The 19,649-nt window shown below is 40.4% G+C and overlaps 2 protein-coding genes across 3 annotated transcripts; both read left to right on the top strand.

The window, feature by feature from the left end:
• Window positions 1–400: 400 nt before the first annotated feature.
• Window positions 401–5,332, top strand: ppil6 (peptidylprolyl isomerase (cyclophilin)-like 6). Its single transcript, XM_075459091.1, has 8 exons — window positions 401–513; window positions 584–679; window positions 1,954–2,142; window positions 3,476–3,538; window positions 3,674–3,803; window positions 4,743–4,802; window positions 4,907–5,042; window positions 5,158–5,332. Exons 1-8 carry the CDS (start codon window positions 436–438, stop codon window positions 5,267–5,269), a joined length of 864 nt encoding a protein of 287 aa, XP_075315206.1. The 5' UTR covers window positions 401–435; the 3' UTR covers window positions 5,270–5,332.
• A 1,045-nt stretch (window positions 5,333–6,377) lies between these two features.
• On the top strand, window positions 6,378–18,757 carry cd164 (CD164 molecule, sialomucin). 2 transcript variants are annotated; one of them, XM_075459547.1, is made up of 6 exons: window positions 6,379–6,631; window positions 7,264–7,347; window positions 12,787–12,852; window positions 13,192–13,308; window positions 14,846–14,926; window positions 15,007–18,757. In XM_075459547.1, the coding sequence occupies exons 1-6, from the start codon at window positions 6,562–6,564 to the stop codon at window positions 15,171–15,173; spliced, it is 585 nt and encodes a 194-aa protein (XP_075315662.1). In that variant the 5' UTR covers window positions 6,379–6,561; the 3' UTR covers window positions 15,174–18,757. The 2 variants fall into 2 exon arrangements, with proteins under 2 accessions (XP_075315663.1, XP_075315662.1); XM_075459548.1 differs by lacking the exon at window positions 13,192–13,308 and having other exon boundaries at window positions 6,378–6,631.
• Window positions 18,758–19,649: the final 892 nt, after the last annotated feature.

The following is a 19,649-nucleotide window of genomic DNA, read 5'->3' as shown; positions in this document are numbered from 1 at the left end:
AATGAGATCGAGTTAATTTTATACTGTTAAAAATTATATAAAAAACAAAAACGCTGAACAACACAACACAGGACGACGAGTCGAGGTTTTCAAACGCTGGCGCCGTTAGGCTGCATTCCAATTCGCTCAATATCTCCATACTACGCTATCTTGCTTCTATGTTGTTTGAATCTATATTAAAAAGTAGGAGTTTTTTTTAGCGTTGAATTAAAAATCTATAATAGTTTATAAGCTTTTTGTCTAGAAAATTTAGTACTTGACTCGTTACTTAATGTAATTATACAAACAAGGTTGCAAGTGAGTGACAATACTCACAAAGTCGGTCGAAGCCCGATGTAGTCACTAAAGCGTCATATTAAGGCGCCTTCAAATCCGTGTTGCTATGGAAACGAAGCTTTTGTTTGTTAATTTGTTATTAATGAATTCTCTTTAGCCATGGGCTCAAAAATACTCATAGAAATTGTCGGCTTAATTAAAGACTCCAATTTCCACGTTGCCAAGAGTATTGCCGAGGTAATGCATCATCTTTCACGTGATTGAATTGCTTTCAGCGAGACGTTAACAACACTATCTGTCATTTCAGGGACTAAAACAAAAGTTCCCCGATGATTTTCTGGATCCAAAAATTCAGCCACTTCTTGAGTTTGACTGGCACACGTATCTGTGCAACAAGAAAAGGGTAAGTCATCTTATTCAGCTGATTATTCAAAAGAGCCTGAAGCATAGTGTTTTAAGGCTCCTCACCATCAGCGATAGAAGAGGTTTTCAGACATTTTACATAAGTAAATAGGTAAAACCAGCAAAAACCTCCTGTTAAAAGTATAGAATGATAATGAAACAATGAGAGCAAGACACTCGTGTGTGTGTGTGTGTGTGTGTGTGTGTGTGTGTGTGTGTGTGTGTGTGTGTGTGTGTGTGTGTGTGTGTGGAGTCTCCCATTTTCCATAATTTCATGAATGTTTTGTGTCTCACATTACTCATATTTTCATGGTCTTTATTTATTTTTGGTCATTTTGTTTAAATTCTTTTCATTTTACAGTTCTTCGTTGCCATTTAGTGTCTCTTTTGTGTACACGTGAGACATTTTGCATCTCATCGTGGTAATTATCCACCTCTTTAAACACTTTTTTTGTCTGCTTGTCTCTTTATTTTTACATTTCTGGCTGGCTGGCTTGTGCCATATATTGGTTGTCTCTTTGTTTGCACTTTAAGTCCGTTCTCTGCTCTGTCCATGAGTAAGATCATCCTTTCTAAAAGTGATCCCGAAGGTCCTTCACTCCCACGCAGTTTTTTGCAGTTATGTTACTGCTGTGGCTTGCTAGAGAGTCTGCTCAGGCTGAGGCTTATCACAGCTATAATGGGAAATAGATGGTGTCTCCATTCCCTGGATATCAGTTAAAAAATATTAATGTTGAGTATCTTATCAGGTAAAATATGTGTGCACTATGGATGTGCTCTGGTGGTGTAGAATTTGAAGCTGCACAATATGCTTAAAGCAGTCAGTTATAGTTAATAGCCCATGTGAAAGTTGTACAATTACTGTGTTACAATGTTATTATTGAACTATTGAGTAATTAAACCAGATGGGCTACTGCATAAACAGCTGTTATAGGATGGAACAGTTGAATTTGAATAATCTGTGAGATACATATTACTAAATTTGTTTGAATAATCTCAATATCCAAAGTAACTACAAACATGATAGCTCAAACCTAGTGGAATAATCTGTGCAGTAATTTCTCTGAAATATACACTGATCCAGATCAGTTACATCATCTGATGAGAGACACTAATGCTGTTATAAATAATCAGGGTGACTGTGAACTGCAGCACATTGTTGAGAGTTGTGATGCTCTGCGCCTACGCAGCAAAAATACTGCTGTAGTTTAACGCTACAGTTATTCTGAAATGCTGAATCACAACGCAGCCATTGTTCCTAACTTGTGATTCAAGGAGCTGCGTGGCGAAGTGTGGCAGTATTCCAAGAGCCTGATGTGCTTTCTGAACGGCCTTCTCCTCGGTGATGGAAAGGATCTTGCCAGCTGGGCCAAGACTGAGTGGAATCTCGCTTTCACTCGGCCGCAGGATTTCTACAAGGCTATCACTGAGGACTACTACACCCAACACCTCCAGAAAACTAGGGCAAGTCAACACAAAAGTGGCATAAATAATAAAGATAAGTGAAAATTAATAATGTGGAAGGTCAATTCCCCTCCTGCAATGTGTTTCAGGAAGCTCAAAGAAGTATGTATGGTTACTCTAAAGGATTCAGTTATGCCTCAATTAGTTTCTGTTTACCATGCAACTTTATAACTTTTTGCGACCCCTGTATATTATGTACATCGTGCTCAGTCATGCAAATTAACTCACTTTGTCTTATTAGGACATTTAAGTTATTGAAAAAACCAATAATAAAAAGAAAACTAAACAGTGAAATAGCATAAACACACAAAATCTACCCCCCACACATATTATAGGCACCCTTGAGTAAAATTTGGTCGCTGAATCTTTGGTAAAAACAGCCTCTAATTATTTCTTATATTTTTCTTCAGCTCATCTTCTGGCAGCGATAAAAACATCCCATCTTTTTACTTTTCAGTCATCAGTTTGAAGATTTTTCTGTCAATGAAGTGTTCTTTACTTTATTGACTTAATTTCATCCCCTTTAAGCAAAATCTTGCTCTGTTTTCCTAAAAAGCTTCCATCTGGTTTCAAGTACTCATAAGGAAATTATCCTCAAAAGACTGGATTATTAATGAAAAAGCTACATAAAATATAATAATAATAATAATAATAAAAAGAAAAGCTGAATAGCTATTTACTAATCTTGCCTTTTCATGTCTATCAAGAGCTCTTTTGTGAACTTGCGAGGTGTTTTTTTCCACTTGTACTGGATTTCTTCTCGGCTTCATATCCTGAAAGCATCTTAACAGTTTTATGATCTTGAAGCATAATGATAATGTTACAAACTGTCCACACCAGGATTTTGAAGACCTCAGGCAATCATCTTGTAATCTTTGTAGTCATTCTATTCCTTTGAGAAAGAAACTTCCGGTGCACTTAGGTTACTCTCTTGACTTATAACATTGCCCTTTTTATGCAGTAAAACTATCATTCGTTTAGTTCATTCTGGTCTTGCGAGCAATAAAAAAAATCAGCACACTTACTGATCACACTTACTTGTCTTGAATTGCCTAAAGAATTAGGTTACCCTGCAACCTTGAATGGGATACATGTTTTTAGAATATTCGTGTTTTACAAAATTGGTCATGTGCATTGATTTCAAAAGCTTTCTCTAAATTCTGTGGGCCCACTTACAGCTCAAGGGTTAGAGTTAATATGCCTAAGATTGTATGAGAAGCTTTGCAAACCTCCAGGCTCTTCAGCCTGAATCTCACTCTGTAGAAATTGATTGTCAGTTAATTTTTTTCCCGCTCTTAAGAAGTAAACACGTGCCTCTGTTCTTTCATTATAGCATCAGTTTGTCTTCATGGAAATTGAGATAGCAGGCGAAGCAGTCGGGAGGTTAATGTTCGAGGTGAGAGCACCAGCATCTAGATTTGTGTATTTTTGCTTGTCTTTACCATCTTTTTGTTCAAATTGCAGAGATAAGAAAAAAGACAATCGGCACAGAAAATCATGTGACCAGAGCACATTGTCTCCCTCTTCTCAGCTGTTCTCAGATCTGTGTCCAAAGACATCGAAAAACTTTGAGGCTCTGTGTACAGGAGAGCACCTCCCGCTGTGCTACAAGGGCTCGCTGTTTCATCGAATTGTGCCCAATGGCTGGGTGCAAGGTGGAGGTACAAGAGCCAACAACGCCACCACATAGTTTTTAAGCGCTTCATAAAAATGGGTTAATGTACAAGAAGAATGCATCATCTGACATTCTGCTTTAGTGTACAGTAGATGCAGGGTGTCTGATGATCTTTAATTTAGTTATCTCTACATGTGAGTGTTGTGCTTCTTTCTGGTCTGTGGATGATTATGGCGGTGTTATTTATCCCCAATGTCTGTGCTGAATTTGGAGAGGAAGAAAGCATTTAAGTGTGCTTCTCCCTCTGCGTGGAATAAATTGCAAAATCACCTGAATCTCAAGGATCTCATTTTAAACACATGAGAAGAATAAATATCAGGTTGTATATGCTGTTATTGACCATTCTGCCCTCATTTAGCCTTTGATGACTGTGGAGAATACATTTCCTGAAGTGTTAGTGTCTTAAGCTTTTTCTTTTGTTGCTTATGATGTTTTACTGTTTCCTATTGATGACGTCTACATGCATATATCAGTGTATGCACATTGTTGTGTTTATTGCTACTGACCTAAGCTGCTGCCTATCTTAGCCAGGACACTCATGGAGAAGAGATTTGAAATCTTTATTCCTTGGTTAACAAAAAGTTTGAATAAAACAAATGGGAGCCGGTTCAAGTCAAAGACACGGCTCATACATCAGTGTTATTCATGTGGACGTGATTATGATGAATATAAGGATCTAATGCCTTTTGTTTAAAGGCAGCATTACAGATGAGTTATTTCAACCCACGGCTGTTCTATTGAACCCAAATTACAGACGCTCTCCTCTAAATGCGTGGCTCTCACAGCCATACTACTCATTATTTTTCACAGAGAACATAGACAATATATCATGACACTGAAGTATTAAAAATACTATGAAATCTGTCAGATGTATTGTCACCGATCTTATCTCATGGTACTGTAATTTCACCTCTGAATATTGTAGATATTTCTACAGGAAGTAAAGGTAATGGTGGCGAGTCAATCTATGGAGCAACTTTTGAAGGTACTGTGAAAAACAGTAAAACAATGATAAGATTTGGGGCAAGGATGTATTAGTGGATTTACTCTCTCTTCATTAATCTGAACATGTAACTGTCCCCTTTTCAGATGAAAGCTTCGCCGTTTCTCACTCTAAGCGGGGCATTTTAGGAATGGCCAATAAGGGTCCCCACAGCAACGGATCCCAGTTCTACATCACCTTGCAGCCGACACCCTGGATGGACAGGACATATGTTGCATTTGGGTTGGCATCACAGACTGGGATTGAAATACACCAACATCATTTCCAAACTGTTTAATAACTTGACTCTGATTCAAACTTTTGATTGTTGTCTTTTTTTCATTTCTCATCATTTTAGTCAGGTGGTTGAGGGTGTCGACGTACTGAGGAAATTAGAAGAAGCTCCAACCTGCAACGAGAGACCCAAGTATGAATGTAAAGTGACGGCTTGTGGAGCGTTTAAACTGTAGATCCAAAGTATTTATCACTGCCTTTTTAGTGTTTTTGATGCAGAAATTAAACCCAAATAAACACATGTGTCGGTTCTTTAACATAGGTATACCCACCTTTGTTTTCTTTTTGCCAAACTGTCATATTTATTGGGAAATAGCCTTTGATCACAGTAAGTTGAGCATGACTCAGACTGGCAACAATAGGATCTTATCAGTAATCACTGATTACATTCTTTATTGGGATTTACATGTTTTGTTTGAAACACACACTTACACTAATGTAAGAAGGAACTCGATGGTAAGATCAGTCTTTAACTGATGTTATGGTTTTCTGGAAAGCTCATGCTCACCACGTGTCACGTCGACAAAGAATATTTCAAAACAGAGAAGCTGAGAACCTTCCCTAAACAAAAAGTGTACCATATTCAGTCTGAGTGACACTCAGGGTTGGGAATAAGTACTACAGTAATCAGGATTTTCGTTACCAGATTACCACCTGCCCTCGTTTTGCTGTCATGTTTTTTCTATGAAACATCTGAACAATCCTAAAAGCCGAATACCTTGTTGTATGTCAAAGATGGCGATTTTAAGTGAGTGTGTGTCACAAGAGCAAACACCTCCCAGTGGCTTCTGATTGGAAACGACAAAAGCAAATACTGTGAAATACACAAAGTGAAGACACCCTTTGTGTGCTTGTTTGCTTGATATGTGCTTTGTTTGATTTGAGTCACTGTAAATGATTCAACGCAATCATCCAACAGCTATCATGTCTGCCATATAATTTCTTTTCAGTAACTGAGTAAATCTCAAGACAATCGATTTTTAATAGTGAACTACTAATTATTTACTTTGTTACGACAGATATGAATCTGAGCACTAGGGGGCGCTTGGTGGTTCAAATTTGCCTTGAATGCGAGTTTTCTTTTACAGTTCAAACAGTCTTTTGGGTCACAACACAAGTGCACTTTTACCAGGTTTTCACTCTTTTTTTTCCTCATTTCCTACTCTTAACCCCACATCAGAGGTGACAGCTCGCCTTTGGTTCCTGACAGCGCTGAGAAGCCCCTCTGTTTCCTGCCTCTGACGTGTTTACTGCTCACGTACACTTGATTTTTGTCACCCCTCCCATAAGAAACGCCACATGACCTGTCAAGTAGGAAGTGTCGAGCTAGCGGGCAACAGCAGCAGCCACCAGAAACGCACGACGAGGAAAGAGGAGCATAATATCTGAAGACTCTCTCTCTCGACTTCTCCCTCCGCAGACTCGTTTCACTCGTTGAAACAGGCTGAGCTGTCAGTCGGCCGCAGTCATGTACCTGAAGGTGGTCTTTTTCGCGGTGTCTCTGGCGCTGATTGGCGCGGCAACCGCAACAGACTCAGGTAAGTTTTGAGACCTCTCACCGCACGGCTAGCGGCTAATTGCAGCCAGGGTCCCCCGGTAAACAGACTTTATCCGCCTGTGTGGCCCTGTTTCTGCTCCTTACGGCGCCCATTAGATGCCTCGCTTTTTTAGTTTGACAGTGTCACGTCAATTTTTCTGTCCTACCAGGGAATATTTGCTCCTTTTTTTTGACAACTTCTGAGCTTTATTGCCACACTGGCCAGAGGGACTCGAGCTGCCAGCTAACGCTTTAGCCTGCTAGCAAGCAGTGACCTGAAATAACATTTATGTTATGTGACGTTGCCTGCAATGTTGGTGCAATAATGTGAATTAAGAGAGGACACAGGGGGGATTGTGAGAGCAGAAGCAGAACAGTTGTAACCCAAATTGATCAGGTATGAGGGACCAGATCAGCTTATTATGTAACAGTCTTCCATTGCATAAATCATGCCCCAAACAATCATTTATTTGGCTGCTGTGCTCAGCTTTATGTTTGTGCTAACAGATTGAACACCATTATTTCAAGGTAGAGCATCTAAATCAACATTTGTGTGGCTACAGTCTCTTCCTGTGACATGTTGTAAGTCCCTTTATGGACAAATTACCATAACTAAATCTTGATTTGTTCCAGATGGATGTTCCCTTCTGACATCATGTGAGGCATGTGAAGCCAATAGTGACTGTCGGTATGTTAATTGCACAGGATCCCCTAAACGTGAGTATCTCCTAAATGTGTGTCGAATTGTATACACAGAGAGAGAGACACAGATTGGTCTCTGTTTCCTTTGTGGAGGCAGCTATGCTTATTTGATTCCAAGGATTGCAGGGAGGGTTATCACCACTTTTCTAAAGCTAAAACAGTGCTGTCATCTCATGGCAACACTGGCCAGCTCTGTGGATCTGAATAAGCATGCTTTGTAGTAAATTGTAAATTCAAGCTAAGTGTGGAGTACATTCTGCTGTCGATTGTACCTCTGATCACAATTGACTTCAATTAGCAGAATTTTTAAGCGTTTCCATTTAACTGTCTACATTTAGCTGTTTCCACTCTAATTTGCAGTGTTTTGGCCCCTCATTTTTGCTATTCTTTAAAGGCATCCACACTATTCTTTAAAGGCTTCCACAGATCAATCTCAATGCACTTATCTTCTAATAATTGACACACTGATGTAAGTGAGCCCTGATTGGAATTAACATCATGTGTTGAGTCTCTTAAGCATCGCTGTGCCTTTACACCAAATGGAAAAGGAAGAGCCCAGTTAGTTTGAGGTGACTTGTAAGATTTGAAGCATAAGGGTGGCAGTCAAGGGTGCTAATACCAGTAATGATAAACTAACAGTGGCATAAAATTAACAGAAAAAGTCAGTTAAGTTATTATCTCACTCACACATGACACTAAAAGTTCACAATCGAGGATTACTGGGGCAGGATGTGTCTCTCTTTCTGACTGTAGCATTGGGGTATTTTTATTATTTATATTGTAGATTAGATGCCCTACACCTCAGAATTGCTTCACTATAATTTCATTATGTTAATGCAAATACCCGTCAAACCACAAGTGTTGTGAATATAAAAAAAAAACCTGACTTCTGCAGCACAGAGGAGGATTTACGAAATGGGCTGCAGTTTTTATTTTTTAAACCCTAATTTGGAAGTCTGCTGGTTGTGGTTTTAAGAAACTGCCTCAACAAAACTAAATGACTCCACCAACGGCTCTCTGTTCACTGCATCCCCACCAGGACGGTTTAGTGGGTTTTTGTTTCATTTTTCAAGTTTTAGGTGTCAATAGAGGTGTTACTTGTTTCCTCTTACCGTTAGGATTGCAGGTTTATCAAACCAGTGGACTCATAAATAGCACTGTATGGTTTCCAATTTGCTTGTTTGTTTGCTTGAAACTGCTGTTTGGTAGTCAGGGAGAAAGAGCTTCATTGAACAAGAGTTCAGTATGTATGGCCTGGCGTATGACAAGCCACTTGTGATTGTAAATAAGACAAACAGGAGAGGAAGGAAGGGGATGTGGGGCAGGAAGGCTGTGAAGGAAGGAAAGGATAACTGCATAAGTGACAAGAGAGAGTGTGCCAGTGGGATAACGTATTCGCTTAACGATGGTTGTTCTTTTGATTTATGCCTTGGCCTCGGTTCAAGACAAAGCGTGCACTGGGATTCAGAACTGAATATCATTTCACTTGAGGCTCAAATAACAGAGGCTATTGACGCTCCAGTAATTTTTAACTGTGTCACGGGTGGAGCCAGAAAAACCAAAGTGAACCAATTTCCCGTAACAGTTAAAATTAGTCCGACAGGCGCAGGTGTTTTAACCGTCATGGGAACAGACCTGTTTGACAACTTCAATAAGAGGCTTTGAGTCTCTCAAGGAGAGACTGTATTGAAATCTAGTGATCCGACACCCTCCTCCTCCTGATTCAGCTAAGAATGTTAAATGGCCCTAAGATGATACATGACTTGATGATTTATTGAGTGGTTGAGCAGGACAGGCAAGACTCTTGTTGTGTGCCTCTTCAGAACCGTGCAAGACAAGATGGCTTCAGTGTTTTTCTGGAGGGAGAAGCCTGTACTGGTTTATAGTTGCGTTTCATGCGCAGGATGGAAAAAAAAAAAAAGCTCACCACCCACAGACGTGAAAATCCTAAATCAATATATGTCCTTTTTAGTTAAGTTTAATCTATACAGCCTGATTTCATCAACAAAAGCTTGAAGCAGCAACTGTCCCCCCTCATTTAAATAAGACAAGTCCTCTTGATGGGAAAACGTGTACTTTGACTCCTTAAGCACTCTTTACACACCAGAATAAACAACATACACACATGCCTACTCACCATTAAACTGAAGAATAGTGACTGTCCACCACATGATCTCCAGAGAGCTAAAACTTTCACAAGCTCAGGAATTAATTACCTTATTTTAAATGAACTGAACAGAAACCGGAAAGGTCAGCTCTGACCATTGAGATGGCTTCTCTTAAGCACAGCATAACAACATGCTGCGGTAGTCAGTGAACGCCTACCACATTGTAATCACCAGATTTATCTTTGGTCTAAGGATTTTCTGTAACCAAGCACTTAGTGTCGGGAGCACATTTCCCTGCAGCCCGGTGTTTGAAAGCTCAAAAACTTTACACGTGTACACAAAAGTCCTGCAGCGCATTTAAATGTAGACTGCGGTAAGACGGAGCTTGTTGAGTGCTCCTAAACTCAGAGGCTGTTTTCTGTGGTTAGCATGAGGGCCCATGAGGCTGTGCAGCATGTTGGTTGTACTGCATGGTGATAATATTGTCACCATCTTGGCAAACGGTGAGAGCGAGTCCTACCTTTCGCAGCTGCCCGTCAGATAACATTTCTCTGACCAAGTCAAGGGAGAGGAGGGGGGTTCTTCCACAGCTCCGCTTAACATGCATACATTACAGTGTGATATAGAGAAGCCTAAATGGTAGCATTACATTAATGTAAATCCTAGTTTGAAAGGCAGTGGGTCCTGCAGTTTTTTAAGGGTTTCACACTGATATTTTTGCTTTATAAGAGGCATGTTGTTTCTTGTGCAGGTTATTTTCCAGGTAATTTGTAACACTGCTGTAAAATCATGTAATGTCACACAGTAAGGAGTCAAAAACTGGCAAAACGATTAATTAAAAACAAAGAGCAGCTGCACCGGAAGACGGAAACCGAGGTTGCAAATCTGCTGTGTGACAGCAGTAGATGTTCATCTGAAAAACTACCAAATGCCTCAAATAACTGGACCAACGGCAGAGTGACACAGACTCAGCTGAACCTTTGCATCGTGAGCTGCACAAACGAATAATTTTTGCAGAGCAGCTGTTTGGTCTTTACTTGGATTCAAGGCCAGTGCACATAGATGAATAATCTGATACAAGGACCACAAAGCACGGCACTGGGAGCTGTGGAAAATGTAACGCAATCTAGTGAGTCATTTTTGACCTTATTTGGAGACAGCCAGAAGATGCTTTAACAATTGCTGCTGACTTGCTTTGTGTAAAAAGTTGCTGTATTTGTAATTTATGGGAACCCATCTGGTGGGAGTCACTCGGCTCGATCGGCCTGGATTATCATACAAGAAGCTACAACGGTGTCAGCCGGCGGGCATTTTACAGCGCGGGGCATACCACAGAGAACTCTCTCTTTACGAGGTTCTGTATTCAGGATGATAATGCCTCCATATGTTCATATAAATAAACTCAAGTGCGGTTTTTACACAAAGAAGAGGTTAAAGGGCTGTAATGGACTTCCCTGTGACCAGACTTAACTGTTATTGTGGCTTTATGGGAAATGACTTCTTCCTTTTCTGCATTACTTGGGGTCAAGTTTTAAGAGCCCTTAGAGCCGTAATACAGTAATCCACAGAAGACTGAGGCAAGTAAAGGAAAAGTGGATGCATGCCATATATATATATATATATATAAATATATTTAGCTGTCACTCAGCTCTGTTAAATTGTGGAAAACAATGTGATGTTTTTGTCCATTTGACTTGTTTTCACACAGGAAAATGAAACCATGATCATTACCTCAAATAAACGACTTAATCGTTAATTATGACGGGCCTTTTACTGTGTTCTCATAACGGTCTGATTGTTCAAAGCATTGTTTTGCTGATGATTTATAATGGAATACATTTTCTGCGGTATAATTAACAGGGTTACAGGGTTTCAAATCTTTGAATGATTCTTGTTTATAACATGTCTGAAAGTAGTATGAATTAAATTATCACAGCATTTGAAAAGGGCTCATTATGTTTTTAATCTAACCACAACAACTCAAGATATATTCAGTGTGTTGTGTAGGCTGCGGCCAAATACTGAGAAGCGGTAACTTTCTATATTTTAGCCAAAAACAACCTATGATTTGACCAGATTACACTGGAAAACTGTTTAGATTCGATCAAAAATGGTATATTTGAGTCATTTCCTGCATAGCATCTGGACAATATAAGATTTCTGATATGATAGGCGGGCCAAGGTTTTTCATAGAATGGCAGACACAGTTATGCTTGAACAACAGCAGTTAATCGACATGGCGTAACGACTGGCTGTGAGAAGAATGTGAAGTCACAAGATGGTGACTGTCACAATGGCGACTGTCACAATGGCTCATTTACTTTATCACTGTGACACAGACCAAGGAACAGATGCTAATCAATGGAATTTCTCCTTGCTCCACTTGATCATGTCTGTAAATCAGTAAAACTTTGCAACTGACTTTGTGGGGTCTCTCTAGGCTTAAGTGTTTGGGACAGGCGAGACCTGATGGCGGGGCAAAGTTCCCTCCTCTCACGGTTAATGAGTAATCAGATTATACAGGAAGATATAATACACCTGGATGATTGAACTGTGACTCCAACCTACTGAATACATAAAATCAAATAGAAATGCTCCCAGCCTTAAAAGTGTGCCAGAATCTACATTTTATGCCACTTTACACTCTCGGTCTTTCATATTACAGAAGGAAATAATCAGGTTTTTTTTTATTTTTTATTTGACAGCCATAGTTAGAGTTTTGACTTAACATACAAAAGGAATGATCAGTTTATGAAGTATAACACATTGTCAAGAAGTTAAAAGGAGCTCAGTCAACTATTACAGGAAATGCTTCTCACTAATTTGTACATTATTTATATTATCATGTAATGTAATTTATAGTAAAGTGTTTCTGACAGGGGCAGTTGCACAACACTGAACTAATGGAAAGAGTTTGTATTCCTGCTTGTACCTTGATGACAGATCCTAATACTTTGCTCCACAGCTGGAAGGAGTATTCAGTACTGTATTCTGACTCCTTTAGCTCCTTTAGGAGGGGGGGTAGCAGACTCTGTGGTAGCAACCGTTCTGAGCTTCATATGGAGAGAATGAGGAAGGCGAGCTGATCCACAGCTAATCGCATTGCTCAGAATGTGGTGCTCTATGGAAATGTGAAATTTGAACAAATCATCATGACTCAGTGTTTTGGACCGTTATTACTAATATATTTTTCTTTTTTTGGGGGGGCACACTCACTTTGCTGTTGCTGATTATTTGGCTTATTCTTGGGGCCACCATTGGCGACCATGAAATCTCCTTTGCTTGAACACTTTTTCATGTAAAGCTTAATTGGACGTTTAATGCTTTATACTTGTGTCTCTTTCAGCATTTGAGTGTCGCAACATGACTCTTGTTGGAGACAACGACACCTGCAGCAACGCTAGCTGTGCTGGTAAGTTTTCCTGCGTTGCAGGTTTAAATACGTGAGCAGAGTTTAACATTTTACATTTGCATGTTCTTTTGGACCCAGAGAGAATCAGCATAAATGGCTTTTTCTTATTAAGTATTGAGAGCTTTCATTCTCTGCAGATTCTGTTTGGGTCCAGCTATTCTCTTTCTAAGATGTCAGTCTGAGCAATTTTGTCTAATCTGTCTGCTTTATACATGTCCAAAAAAGGCAGGGTTTAGAGCATTAGAGAAATGATCTATGTTGTATTGGCCATAATCTTGTTTGGGTGGTTTGTCTTGCTTTCCTTTGTACATCCTGTCTTGGTGTTGGTTTCCTGTCCAGCTTTTGAAGCGTCAACAATCCAGAGTGCAAATACCACTGCTTCTGCAACTACTCCCCCTCCCACTACAACCCCCCATACCCCTGTTGTCACGACCACCTCTAACAGCAGTACCACAGGTAACCTTTCCTGAAAAATCCTCATCTGTTGCCTGCTGTATGTAGCCTGTGTGGTCTGGTTTGATGTGGGTGTGTTAATAGTGAAATATCTCAGTTACAGTACGTTAGAGTTTGTAAAATAATCTAAATCAACGCTCTGTATGTCTCAGTTGTTGTCATTGAGTGTATGAGATTTAATTAAAAAAGTTCAGTGACTCTCCCTTCTTGAAAAAAGTCCCATTTAGGAGCGATGCATCTCTGTTAGCGTTTCGGACCTGCTTAAAATACCTTTCGAAAGTCCTCTTCTGATCACTTTTAATACTCGCTGTCTCAAATGAGCGACTCTTCCTTTTTAACGTCACAGAGGAGAAGTTGCAGCAAAACTAATCTGATGTGTAGGGTGATCAATGATGGTGCCAAAACCACCTATTAGTGGGTTAGAGTTGGCATGATGGCACATTCAACTGTCGAGTTGTTTGTTCCAAACAATCTCTCTCAGAAGCCTGGTAAGACCTTCAGTGCAGACAGTTCAGTTGATTGAATGAAACAAGTCAGCTGTGCTGTCGCAAGGTTGGAACAAAAACCTGCCCCCACACGGTCCTTTCATGGACCAGTTTGACACCCCTGCTCCGGATGTTAAAGTAGGTGCACAGCGAGACCTCAAGCTCTCACGGTTGTGCTCCAACCCAAAGCGCCTCCGTTGGTCCTTGAGGTTCGCTGATGACGACTGTTTGATGTCTGAGTTGTGGCCGTAGACGCATCTCTTGCCAACAGTTTCAGGTCAGTGATGACGTCGTAAATGCACACTTGTAAGTGGTCAGAACAGGACTTCAAGGAGGGTCCCAAGCATGGCGGGAGCCTGGGGAACGGACAGCAGCTTAAACTTAAATCTGGCTCAATTTTTGCTTTTTCTAGGTAGCATTGGAACTTTTTAATGAGATCAAATATTTAGAGGAGCGTCTGCTGTAAGCAGCAGAATCAAACTTTGCTGCACAGGTGCACAATTGGTCTTTAGATACACAAGGAAGTCACAGGAAATGTGAGACCCACAAGACGTGGGGTGTGAACTGTTTGAATTCTCTCTGATCAGCCTCACTGTTGAGTGTTGATTCTCTTCACATGTTTTAGAGCTGTAGAAAGCCACTCCAGCATTTATGGTCACCGCTGCTTTATATCGAAACTTTAGATCTGGTGAAACATGGGGGTGACCTTATTTATTGTGAATGGTGAGAAGTAGCAGCCACATTGAACGATTGAACAAGCTGGGTATGAGTCATAAGCTGAACACCCTCAGCGACGTGTCCCGCTGTATTTCTGCTAGTGGAGGAAGCTACCTTCTTCTTCAGAGGTATGAAATCGGATGTCAGTCAGTTGTTGGCTGATCTATCTTGGTTGTACTATAAAGGAGACACAAGTTTCTGTTACTTTGTAGTTACTCATCAGTAAAACGGTGTCAAATCAGTTACTTTTGTCTTGATGAGAAGATGTTGTCAAAGCAGCTGGGATACGTAACCTTTGTATAGGCTGATGGTTGGGATTTTTACTGTGACTTCTGCAGGCAACACAACAGTTGTTACCACAGTCACACCGACTTCTAGTGCCAACATATCCACGTCTGCAGCTACATCCCCTACTTCAGGTGAGTTTGACAGTCTAATAAAGGGTTTTTAATTCTGTCCTGTAATGTATATGAGATAAGTAACCGTTCTCCTCTCTTAGCTGGAACCAGCACGGCCGGCCCCACGCCATCCCCCTCTGAGAAGACCTCCACGTTTGATGCAGCAAGCTTCATCGGTGGAATAGTGCTGGTCCTGGGCCTGCAGGCGGTGATCTTCTTCCTCTACAAATTCTGCAAGTCCAAGGACCGTAATTATCATACCCTTTGAAGTGGCTGCACTGTAGGATCCACATCATTCAACTAATCTCCACCACATTGACCCTTCCAGAGAAAACTCCCCACTCAGCACGCACTCATCGGATGGACTTGAACAGTGTTTCCAAGCATTTTTCTTTTTTTTGGTAGTATATTTATATTTTTGTTGTTCATGCGACTTGTTTTTATCTCCCATTGAAGTGCGTATGAAAGCAGACGTGCATGCCTGTATGCATAAATTATTCCATTTAACGGATCTAAACTGACAGGCATTGAGGTCTTGAGCCGATGGATTACATCACCTGGTAGCTACCCCCACCTCCATCATGTTAGTAATTCTGCAAAGAGCATTTTCCAGCATAATGAGTGGGCTCGTGTTATTTACAGCCCCTCTTCTCATTCCTTCGTCAATTAAAATGCACCACATGGGAGTTGAAGAATTAGTCATGTATATAGAGAAGCTTTCCTGTTGATGCTTGGATTCATACAACTGCAAAGTGGTAGATTTGCATCAGATTTTTTTTCTGGTTCCCCCCCTTTTTTCGGAAACGCTGTTTGAGTTCACAGCTATTCTTAAATGTGACGACTGATGATTCAAAGTTGCTTTTAGTCTGTTAAATTGTAGGTTTCCTCTCCTCCGCGCAGCTGTTTCATGTTTGTGTTCTTTGATGATGTAAAAGAGGCAGGGTTACTTACTCGGGAATAAAAGCAGCATCCATCATCTGATGTCAGGCAGAAAAGACAAAGCCCTTTTTGATGAGCGTCTCCCTTTGGCGCTGAGGAGTGCTGTGTTGTGTTTTTTTTTTTGTTTTTTTTTTCTGCTGATCAATTCTCCCAGGAAATCTTTCACCAAATACAAAATGTTAAAAATGTCAAAAACCAGCTGCCAGTAGAGCAGCTCAACGCAATAAGTTGTGTATCGAGTTCATTTCAGAACCACAAATCTTCTGGCTGTTACTTCCGATCATCAAATCTTTCCCACTCGGGTTGCTAATGTGGAGCTGGTCCTTCAGTTCTTCAGTTGTTTAACGGGGGTCAAAGTGAGTGAATGTAGAGTTTTTCAGAAAATATGAGTGATTTGTTTGTTTGTGTGGAATAGAGATTGAGGTTGTTAAAGAAAGGCCTGCACCTATCTTGATGTGGACAGTGAAGTGCCTTTAATGTCCAGTGCGAGTTAAAGCGAGTAATGGAAGATGACCAGTGCTCCCTTCCTGATTTTGGCCCAGAGTGTTGTCGTTAGTTTTTGGTAAGAAAGGAAATGTATCGCAGTGCTGATAGCACGAGCTGCTGTATCCCAGCTAGACTGAAGAGCCTTTTATTGTTGAAGAATACAGTAGATGGTTATAACTCGAGGGCCTTGATCAGTCTGAAGGTACAACAGGTGACTATGTTCAGTGCGAGAAATCTTAAGTTATCCCACTGGTGACTGTGGAGTAAATCATTTAAACGTACTCTTGATTTATGTGACATCAAATACCACCCCTGAATCTCTTGCCACCTCACGGTTTATGTTTAAGCCCTGAGCTGCAAAGCGTGTTGAATTGAACATGAACGGTGGGGCTGGCAGGAAATTTGTTGTTAAAGGTGCAATAAACCCGAGAGTGCACCTTTTTTTTTTTTTTTGTTTAAAGGAACAGTAAAAAAAACGCTGGGCTGAGTATTAAAGAGTGCATTACAGTAAAAAGAAAAAAAACATTTGACCTTTTGAGTGTTGGTTTTGTCAAACAAGCATTTGCACCTCTGATTTCTGGCTTTCTGGCAGCGTAAATATTCGAGTAAAGCGCAGAAATGCAACAACAAGGGGGCTGTGCTGCAGCTCCTGTTCAGTCTAATAATTAATTAGCTAGCTGCTAACTGTACTTCCCTCCTGTACATAGCCATGCCCTGTTTTTGTTCATCTTCCAGATTTCCTCTGAAGGAAAGGCAAAATGAAGAAGTGTTAATCAGAACATTTTTCTTTGTAGTGGCTTGACTGTCGGGCAGGTTTTATTCAAATGTCTTTTTCCTCCATTAGTGCATGCCTAATGCTTGGAGTTGTGGTTTATTTTTATTTTCTTTTTTTTTTTAAATGTTCTTCTCATTGCATATGCTCGTAGGAATCTAGACACATTTAAAAACCACTTGACTATTTGTGATTAGCCCATATGCTAGTTAAAAGAATGCCTTCAAATGGTGTGCATTAAGCCAAAGTCCTACGTTTTGGCATGGAAATTGAGCATTGCACTGATGAGCTTTGTTTTGTAACTTTGCCTTTGTAAATGTTTTTCATGGTTCTGCCAAAAAAAAGAGAAAAATAAAAATCAGATGCTTGTACAAATACTTAAATATTAAGATAACGACTGCGTGACCACAAACGTTATGAGATCCACGAATGCAAATGGTTTGTTTTTGCTTGTATAACTTGAGGTTGCATGTTTTCTGCTGCTCACCATTTACACGCCTTTTAACCTACAGTCACCTGGTGGCATTAGGTTTCAGCCCAAAGACCCAAGTGGGGCAGGTAGGCTAGAGTTTGGCCTAAGCTGCACCCGTCTGCTCACTCTCTGCATGCGGAGACCCTTCACCCGAATTAAGAGAAATATTCCGAATGTTATTCACAGCTGGTGAGTGGGCTGCTGTATGTCTGTTGAGTGCTCTCTGTTTTCAACATTGAAGCTGCATTCCTCAAGAACACGGCATCACATGTAGACATAGTGGTGTCATAACACCGTTGGTATCCATGGATACCTGATGTCCATTGTGTTGAATCACTGCAGCTTCTACAAATTGCCCAGTCTGTGCACCTCCTAAGGAAAAGTGCCTTATTCAGTTTCTATCCATTTTCAGTTGTGTTGTAGAATGATGCGCCACACATGCTAAATATTAACGAGACTCAGCACTTTCAGGCCCATGTGAAGTGGTTCTCTGTGTCGTTTTCAGCTTAAATGTATGTTTTCGTCACTCTCGGCCTTAACTTCTTGATCAAACCCACAAACCATTTGCAAGTGACAAGCTGTACGGGCAACGACGAGGCTAATTTTGTTTCACAGCTCTCATCAGCGTTTGGTGCATTAGGACCAAAGGGCGCTTGAATAATGAATATCAGATGAATGAAAAGAGGTTTCAGCTCGATGAAGCCTGGTTGTAGCCCGGACATCTTTTCACCGGCTCTCTGTAATAAAAACTCGATGGTAAAGTTGTAACCACAGACTTCTCTATTGCCACACTGCCCCCACTTGAACTTCACTTTGGTTGTAATTTGCAACTGCTGCATTTGATGACTTCTTTTCTGTCTTGGATTTTTTTTAAATTTACTTGGTCGTTGAGGGCTCGCCTATCAGTTTTCAGCCTTGCAGTGTTCAATTCAAAGAGTGATGAGTTATTTTTCTTCCTCTGCCTTGTGGCTTTATTGTTAAGTGCACACACTGTAATTTTCTCTCACCCTACGTACACAGAGCCATATGTAGACACGTGACAGTGCCACAATGCCTCCTGAAATGTTTTATCTCTTCTACTACTTTTTCCGTTTTTTTTTTTTTGCCTTTCAAGCCTTGTTTTCTGGTGTTGCCTTTAAATTCACAATGTTAAGCCAATAAAGTTTGAATATTGTTCAACAAATCACCGTATTTACCTTTGATTTGGCAGCACCTTCGACTTCCTTGGAGCTCGAAATTTACATGAGTCGTGCGAGGGGGGGGGGCTCTGTCGCCATGGTTACAGCAGCCCTGACAACAAAAGGTGGCCTATCCAGTTCTGGTTAGTCTTTATCGCTCCTGTAACTAACACTCCTGTTGAAGAGGAAGTGAACAGTAAAGTGGTGCAATCAAACCACATTTCTGTTTATTTGAACATTATGCAGCGTATTCTGCATGGAGGCAAATTCAATACTTTGAGCTGAATCATGTTGTCATTTCTCAGCGTGCTGAGTGTCCACTGAGGAAAAATACAACTTTTCTAACAGATACATATGCGCATGCATGGTTTTCTTACATTGCATATTTGGGCTCCACACTTCTGGCCTCTTCTGTTTTCTGGTGTGGTATTTTGACCAATCACATGCTCCCAATATTAATCTGATGGGTTAGTAAAAACAACAGGGCTCAGAAGACAAGATTACGTCATATATACACCTATCTGTATAATAGTTTTTCTTTTTAAAACATTGCAGACTTCTTGAGAAATCTTTTTTTTTTATTAATCAATTATGCATTTTGAACAAATCACAACCCCAAAAAGAAATCATTGCTTTACCTGTTATATACTGGATGTAAAACACAAAATAACATCCCATTTATGCCAGTTCACATAGAAAATGTCCTACAGTCTATTTATCTGGGCGCGACTCTTGAAATCTATTGAAGTTATACAAAGTTTATTAACTCGGGGACTAAAGTCACCGTATGTACCGTTGACGGTGCCACTCTTTTGTCTGCAATTGTTTTTGAAAAGTTAGAGTCCAGAGAGTTTATTGCAGCCACAACCATAGAGACCCCTCTTCTTTTCAAAATAA

The sequence above is a fragment of the Odontesthes bonariensis genome, chromosome 24, assembly GCF_027942865.1.
Source record: "Odontesthes bonariensis isolate fOdoBon6 chromosome 24, fOdoBon6.hap1, whole genome shotgun sequence".
NCBI lineage: Eukaryota > Metazoa > Chordata > Actinopteri > Atheriniformes > Atherinopsidae > Odontesthes > Odontesthes bonariensis.
Note: the sequence above shows the minus strand (reverse complement) of the source record. Positions and strands in the feature narration are given on the sequence as shown.

What these genes read in the sequence shown, in the direction of transcription:
- ppil6 (XM_075459091.1), top strand. Translation starts at nt 436, where the DNA reads ATGGGCTCAAAAATACTCATAGAAATTGTCGGCTTAATTAAAGACTCC. An exon ending in TCGGGAGGTTAATGTTCGAG is followed by an intron (nt 3,539 to 3,673) that starts GTGAGAGCACCA and finishes CCCTCTTCTCAG; the next exon opens with CTGTTCTCAGATCTGTGTCC. An exon ending in CTATGGAGCAACTTTTGAAG is followed by an intron (nt 4,803 to 4,906) that starts GTACTGTGAAAA and finishes TCCCCTTTTCAG; the next exon opens with ATGAAAGCTTCGCCGTTTCT.
- cd164 (XM_075459547.1), top strand. Translation starts at nt 6,562, where the DNA reads ATGTACCTGAAGGTGGTCTTTTTCGCGGTGTCTCTGGCGCTGATTGGC. An exon ending in TTGCACAGGATCCCCTAAAC is followed by an intron (nt 7,348 to 12,786) that starts GTGAGTATCTCC and finishes TGTCTCTTTCAG; the next exon opens with CATTTGAGTGTCGCAACATG. An exon ending in AGCTACATCCCCTACTTCAG is followed by an intron (nt 14,927 to 15,006) that starts GTGAGTTTGACA and finishes CTCCTCTCTTAG; the next exon opens with CTGGAACCAGCACGGCCGGC.